Below are 8,286 nucleotides of genomic sequence, written 5' to 3' on the forward strand. Positions count from 1 at the left end.
CTATATCTACAAACTCATCATGCATCAAAACTTCACCTTTTTCATTTCATTGGAGGAACTTCCTTCTCCAAATCACATCATTCTCATTACAACATCATTAGGCACATTTAAGCAATTTTCTCATAAAATTACATTATGCAACTTCTTCATAACAACACATTTAGGCATGTTCAACCACTCTTCCTCATCAAGTACATAGACAACTCATATAAAAAATGCACTCAATTATGAGTGTCTTAAATCATGAAAACTCATTTTCCCATTTAAACATAATTAAAATAGATCATGCAAAACATAAGTAGACCATGGAAACTCAAATTCAATTCACACTAGACTCCAAAACATGAAAAACGCTTCAAGGAACTCTGAGTCTCAAGCTTGAATAGGAATAGAAGGAAAGAGATAAGGATATCAACACTCTCAACAACCTTACTACTCAACATACTATCCCCCACCTAAGGGTAAACCCAACTAAGGTCAACATAAGACAATATAAGAACCTCATTACAACAAAAAAAAAGTATAACTTACCGGTACCTTCATCTGAATTATCTCCTTTCTCCTTGTTCGCTTGAAACATATAAAAATGATTCTTCCTTGGAGCATTAGGACCCGGGCCATCAAGATAAGCTTGTTTGACCTATCTCCACTTTGCCGAAAGTGTTGGGCAATCTCTCATCTTATGACCCTTCTTCCCATACCCAAAGCACCCATCCATGCCGACAAGGAACTTTTCTAACTGTTGCTTCCCACACGAAGCACAAATAGACCTTTCAAATGAAGAAACACCTCCATTCCCTCCTTGAGGTTTAGGATTAGAGACCCTACCATTGTTTACCATAGAAGAATCTTGGTTGTAGTAACTCTTTTTGGACCTTGGTTGACTTTGATCATCGGTTCTATCACTTATTTCCTTCCTATTCATCTTCCTAAGCTTTGTCTCCTCAATTTGTTGAGCATATATCATGAGCCTAGAGATATCCATATCATTATGGAGCATTGTCGTATGACATTCTTCTTCAACCAAATCGGACACCCCCATTACAAACTTATTCATCCTAGCCCTAGAATTTGACACCAAGGTTGGATCATACTTGGATAGTTGGGTGAACTTGAGAGATTACTCCTTCACACTCATACCCCCTTGACGGAGGTTCATGAATTCCACCAACTTCTGTTCCCTCAACTCTAAGGGGAAAAACCTATCAACAAAGGCGGTCTTAAATGATCCCGAATACACTGGGCCCGCTCTCACGTGTCTCTCATCGGTCCATTGCTCAAACCACACTTGGGCTATGTCTTTCAATTGGTAGGCGGCTAGTTCCTCCTTTTACTCCCATGGTATCCACCACTTTGAACACTTCATCTATAAAGCCTTGAGGGTTTTCATCCACTTTAGAGCCATGAAAGGTAGGGGTTTTTAAACTTGTGAAATCCCTAATTCTTGAAGCGCGTGTACTTTCATTGGGGTTTACTTGTGGTCCAACTTTTCGGTTAGTTTGGGCCATTAAGGCTTGAGCTTTAGTGGTGACGGCTTGGGCTTGAACCATCATGAGTTGGGTCAAAATTTTGAAGGCAGCCCTTATCTCCACATTAGACATGACCCCTTCATCATTTGGAGCTTGAGGGTCTTGAGGAACTTGGGGGGGAACCTCCTCATTCACGTTCTCCTCTTGTGCCCTCCTTGCATTAGCCCTTCTTGTATTCATATTCCTATAACACAATAGAAGGATTAGGAAAAGAACACTTATAGAACTACACTCTAAGGAATGACTTCAAGAATATGAAAGAAGTGTAACTTTCTTTCGTCCTATTGCCTCTTTCTCAAAGATGTGTCACAACTGACACTGATGAGCAAGACTCTACTAGACGTGGCTTATGAGACATCAACCCTAAAAACCATTCCCAACACCTTATGCTCTGATACCATGTTTGTCACGACCCGGGAGCACCCCTAGTCGTTACACGGCATACTCGAACCCGAAGGGGTCTTATACAAGCCTCATAGCATTCATTGATCGCATATGTAATAAAAATAGTGCGGAATTAAAACTTTTCATAATAAAACCAACAATCGAAAACTCATTTATAAAGTAGCGTAATACTTAAGTCTCATATGACCATCTTAGACAAAACTTTATACAAGATAGGGTCATGACCCTTTACAATCAAAGTCTTGAGAATAGTCTCAAAACATAAAAAAACTAGAAAACATGAAAAGTCATTGCCCTCGGTCTATGAAGACATACCCAAAAGATTTCTTGGAAGAAGTCTAGTCCAAGCTTCAACTAGAGAGAGATATTCAATTACCGCAACCTATACTTGTAGTAAAAACATAGAAGAAGAATGGGGTTACCACATAAAGTACTAAGAATGATGACCATGAAAAACATGCTTAAAAGGAAATTTGTTTGAAAGACATGCTTTTATGCTATTTCGGTAAAACTTCATGAAATACAAGCATAAGAGTCATAATAATCAATCATAACCAACATACATGTCATTTATCACAATAGAGACATGTTCAACATATCTAACCCATTACCTTTATATAACCCTTCACTTAAAGTAACCCTTGGTATATACCTTGTGCAATGTATGGATAGCGTCCCATACTACTATCCACACCAAGGCACCACAGTAAGGTCACCAAAAGTGAACTTGCCATTCAACCTTTCCACCTACAACAATATACATTCATCAAGACACAAACATTATATAAGACATGATCATAACATAAGGACCATCACCTACGATAATTCTAAGTCACACTTGTGCAATGTGCAAGTAGAATCCCATACTACTACTCACACTAAGTGCTCCTTTGAAGTCACCATAGCCTAGGGACATTTATACTCAACAAGTTCTAACAAGGAAGTGCTCATATATACAATCCAAACATAGCATGCATTCTTTCATTACACATATAAGCATTCAAGTCACCATTAATTAACCTCATTAAGAACACTTTCATTCATTAGACACAAGATCAACATTCTTCATTATCAAGATCATAAAAGTCCATTCATTCATTAACATTATAAGGAACACACCCTGACCTCCCTCAAATGCCTACTTGTGCATTGTATAGATGGCGGCCCATACCACCACCCAAACTAAGTAGTACATCCTTAAGAGAACATAGTTCATTATCATTATTGTTGGGTTAAGCATTAACCGACATAGACCATGAGAGCTTGACATGGAATACCGGTGTCACCATCACCGGATAAGGGATTCCCACTTGCCTAAGGTAGGACCACTGTTTTTTAGCTTATGTGGATCCACTAGCTACACCTATGTGCGCACATAATTTAAGGGATAGGGAGATTGCTACTAGATACCCCGCCTCAACTCACGGATGAGCATCCATCTCAAGAGATTACTACTAATTACCCCTCCTCAACTCCCGGATGAGCACCCATCTCAAGCCATATCCACTTGGAGCTTAGCGTTATTCCCCACAGAGTACATTACGTTTATTACAATAATTCAATTATGGGATAAATGATTGCTACTAGATATCACGCCTAAACTCCCGGATTAGAATCCATCCCAAACCCAACATTTATTCATTCATTGGAAATCTCCTAGATCCAATGATGAGAATAGCCTTTCACCTAAGAACCCCCTTATTGTAAGAAAGTACTTTCACAACAAGTCATTTCCATTCTTTAGAGCACAATATGAGAATAACCTTTCAAATAATACTTCATCATTAACATTATCATTGAACTTCATTCACTCATTGAAGTGTGTGTATATGTGATTATAGGCTTTCACATGATCATCAACATTCACAAGTCTTAATAGAGAGGATAACATTTAATCCTAACACTATTAGCTTCTAAATATGATCATCTTTCATTCCTTTCGATCACACACATGCTAAACATGACATTCGTATATACAACATCATGATAATACTTCAATTACATAAGGAGGTAATTAGCGCCTGTTTAGAGGAACCTCTCAGCGCACAATAGCAAGGTGGCGATTGTGAGCTAAGAATACTTCACTGATGGACCGCTGGCGACAATCACCACCTAAGTACACACCCAAAACCGTCATACCAGCTACTGGAGCAATTCATAAGTTGTCACCCCTTACTTTTGGGGATTTTCTACCTTTGAAGTACCAGGCAACAGTGAAGGAGAATGATACAAGCAGCTAAGAGGATGAAACACAACTGGGAGATGTGGTCAAAAAGGCCACGCCGAAGAGACGATTGCAATTTTCTAATGCAGGCATGTCTTCACAACCTACTCCTAATGCTCCAGCACAAGTGAAAGGAAATCACGATAATGGTAAGACCCTGAACAACACCCCCCTATGATTAAGGAGGGTATACTTACAGTTCAAATTGATGAGGAGGATATCCGATTACAGGTTAAGGAGTGGGAGAATGCACTAATAGGGTATGTTATTGGGGGAAACCCTTCTGAAGAACATATGACAAAATTTATTAGGAAGGGATGGGGTTTTGTTGCACTACCTAGGATTATGTACCATGCTGATGGATACTATGTTTTTAAGTTCCAAAACACCATTGATAGAGAAAAATTGATGCAAACAAGGTCATATTTCTATGGTAGTAAACCAATGATTTTGCAAAATTGGGAGCTGGACTTTGAATTAAATGCTGAAATATATAATCAAATTCCAATTTAGCTGAGATTTCCCAGCTTACCTGTGGGGTACTGGTCTATTAGAGCCTTGAGTAAACTTGCTAGTGCAATTGGGATATCTTTATACACTGATAGAATCACTACAAATGCTGAAAAAATATCATATGCCAGGGTATTGATTGAGGTGGACTTGGCTAAGAGCTTGCCTGATGTCATAGTAGTGGAAACACCTACTGGTCCATGGGATCAAAATATTGAGTATGAATGGAAACCCAATTTTTGTAATCAATGCATTAGATTTGGACATAATGAGAATGAATGCTGGTACAAATATTCCTCCAAGGAGAAGGAGATGGGAGGGGGAGTAAAAGTTGACCATTGGAAGGGGAAGATGAAGGATGTTAATAGGAAATTGGTGGCCAAATGGATGCCTATCAAACCTCAAGATGCAAGTGAGGTTATACAAGAGGTACACCATATTAGATTCCTACAGATCAACCTATGATAGATCCTGGCCGGAGAAAGGGTAAGCAACTTGTTGAAGAGTTAGCAGATGACACAATGATTAAAGAGGTAGCAATGCAGGGTAACTGGAAAAGTGCTGGCAACTATATGCCATTCCTTCCAACATGATACTCACTACTTGGAATATAAGCGGCCTTAATCAAGGCCACAAACATATGAAACTCTTTCTGAATAAACATAGAATAGATATAATGGGTTGCCTGGAAACAAAGGTTAAGGTAAAGAGAGTTGCACATATTATTAACAGAGTAGCATATGGTTGGTCTAGTGTAAATAATTACAAGGATGATGCAAATGGAAGAATATGGCTTATGTGGAAATCAACATTGAAGGTACAAACATTTGATATACATGAGCAATTCATTCATTGCTAGTTGAAGAACCAGGACTCCAACTGAGATTATATTATACTGTTGTTTATTCTAGGAATGAAGTGGAGAAGAAATAAATGTTATGGCAGAATCTTATGCAATTAACTTTCCAGAACCAACTTCATTGGATTATAAGTGGGGACTTTAATAGTGTGCTGAGTTCTGATGATAGAATGGGATCTCTTGTCACTAAGCAAGAGGTGCAGGGATTCCAAAATGTTATAGATCATTCGCAGCTTACACCAATAAAGGGAGTGGGATGACATTTTACTTGGTGCAACAAACAAGGAGGAAATAAGAGAGACTGCAGTAAGATTGATTGGGCCTTTGGGAATATGGTTTGGCTACAACAGTTTGGACATATAGAGGCAGAACATTTGAATCGTTCAATAACTGACCATTCTCCCATCCTGATCAAATGTAAGCAGTATAACAACATTCATCCAAGGCCATTTAGGTTTTTCAATAACATGATGGAGCATCCTGATTTTGCTGAAAAACTGAGAAATGCTTGGGGTGATAGTGTGGAGAAGATTAACATGAAGAAAGTGTGGGGGAAACTCAAGAATGTAAAACATCAAAGCAAGGACATAAACAACTATATGTATTCATATAAGCAAAAGTTGCAGGTACTAAGGGTAAAACTGGAGATAATCCAAGGCAAAATTCAGATTAGTAAACTGGAGTAGGAACTTATTAATCAGGAGAAACAGAAAATCATAGAGTTGAAGAAATGTTGTAATATTGAAGAGACTGCACTTAGAGAAAAAGCTAGGGCTAATTAGATTGGACTCGGGGACTCCAACTCGAAATATTTCCATGCCCAGTGGAAGATAAGGTCTAGTCATTACACTATTACCTCCATTTGTACTGAAACTAGTCTAAAGCTGACAGAACCTTTACAAATTGAAGAAGAGTTTATTTCTGTTTTCAAGCGGTTGATGCGGACTAAGCATCTGAATTAAAATGTTTAAATATTGGAGTGGTTAGAGGTGGTCCATGCCTAACTATCATGCAACAAAGAGAGCTCATACATGAGGTAACAAATGAGGAGATAATGGAGGCCATATAGAGAATGTCCAAGGACAAGGCTCCAGGAGTGGATAGTTTTCCCATTGAATTCTTTACAAAGAAATAGAAAGTGGTTGGAAAGGATGTTATAGCAGTTGTACAACATTTTTTTCAAACTGGTAGGATCAATCATTCTATTAATGTTACAGCAGTAATTTTAATTCCTAAAGTCAAAGTGCCAACAAAGATTAGTGATTATAGACCTATTGCTTGCTACAGCACTTTATATAAAATCATAGCTAAGGTTTTAACTAAAGGACTGAAACTAGTGATTTCTAGTCTTGTTGATAAAGCGCAATAAGCATTTGTGGAGGGTAAGAGTATAGTTGATAATATCATGGTCACTCATGAAATATTCAAGAGTTATAATAGAAAATGGATTTCACCTAGATGTGTGTTAAAGGTGGACCTAAGGAAGGCATATGACACTTTGGATTGGGGTTTCTTGAAGAGGTTAATGAGGATATGGAGTTTCCAGCAAAGTTTGTGCAATGAATCATGAAATGTATATCTACAGTATCATATTCTTTGCTTTTGAATGGTGGGCTAACTAAACCTTTTCCAGCACAAAGGGGCCTCAGATAGGGGGATCCCATGTCCCCCTATCTCTTTGTATTGGCAATGGAGTATCTTGGAAGGGAACTCAAGCAAATGGCAACAAATGTGGACTTTAATTATCATCCCAGCTGTGAAAGAATGAATAGCATTCACATTTGCTTTGCTGATGACTTATTGATGTATTGCAGAGCTGACTTACTATCAGTCAGATTGATGTATGCTACCTTTAGGAATTTTTCTGAGGCATCAGGCCTACAAGAAAATACAGAGAAGAGTTTCATATACATTGTTGGGGTGACTAATCATACAAAGCAAAGAATAATTGAAGAATTGAGATTTATTGAGGGGACTTTGCCATTCAGATACCTAGGAGTGCCTCTAGCATCTCAAAAACTTGGAGTTAATGCATACCTTCCTTTAATTGAGAAGATAACTGCTAAAATAACTTGTTGGTCTGCCAAAGTATTGTCATATGCAGGTAGATTACAATTAATCAAAACAGTCCTTTTTGGAGTACATGCAGTCCTTTTTGGAGTACATGCTTATTGGGCTCAGATTTTTCTTTTACCCAAGAAAGCAATCAAGACAACTGAACAACACTGTAGAACTTTTCTATTGACTTGTGATGTAACAATATCAAAGAAAGCTTTAGTGTCTTGGGCAAACATCTGCCTACTTGGAGCAGCAGGAGGACTTCATGTAATGAACCTATGCACTTGCAACAATGCAACTATTCTTAAACTTCTATGGGACATAGATAGAAAGAAAGATTGTTTATGGGTGCAGTGGGTTCATAGCTACTACATCAAAACTGGAGACATTTATCTAGTAAGGATCCCTAGTAATGCATCTTGGGTGGTTAGAAAAGTGCTGGAGGCAAGGGAGTAGCTGAGGATTAGAAGTCATAGTCATGGGACAATATCACAGCAGATGCAGGGTATACAACTAGGGGGAAAGTTCTCAATACACAAGATGTATATTTCCCTGCTTCCGGACCATCCTAAAGTTGCCTGGAAATCTCTAACAATGCATCCAAGGATACACCCAGACATAGATTTATCCTACGATTGGCCATAAAACAGAGACTTTCAACAACTGAAAGACTATTGAAGTTTGGAATCAGTGTGACACCA

The 8,286-nt window shown here is 38.3% G+C and overlaps 1 protein-coding gene across 1 annotated transcript; it reads left to right on the forward strand.

Annotated features, from left to right (window-relative positions):
- The first annotated feature begins 7,216 nt into the window (after nucleotides 1–7,216).
- On the forward strand, nucleotides 7,217–8,041 carry LOC125859002 (uncharacterized). The gene has a single exon (XM_049538754.1). It carries the CDS (start codon nucleotides 7,217–7,219, stop codon nucleotides 8,039–8,041), a length of 825 nt encoding a protein of 274 aa, XP_049394711.1.
- Nucleotides 8,042–8,286: the final 245 nt, after the last annotated feature.

This window comes from Solanum stenotomum, chromosome 3 (assembly GCF_019186545.1).
Source record: "Solanum stenotomum isolate F172 chromosome 3, ASM1918654v1, whole genome shotgun sequence".
Taxonomy (NCBI): Eukaryota; Viridiplantae; Streptophyta; class Magnoliopsida; order Solanales; family Solanaceae; genus Solanum; species Solanum stenotomum.

Coding starts and splice junctions, on each gene's coding strand:
- LOC125859002 (XM_049538754.1), top strand. CDS start 7,217: ATGGAGTATCTTGGAAGGGAACTCAAGCAAATGGCAACAAATGTGGAC.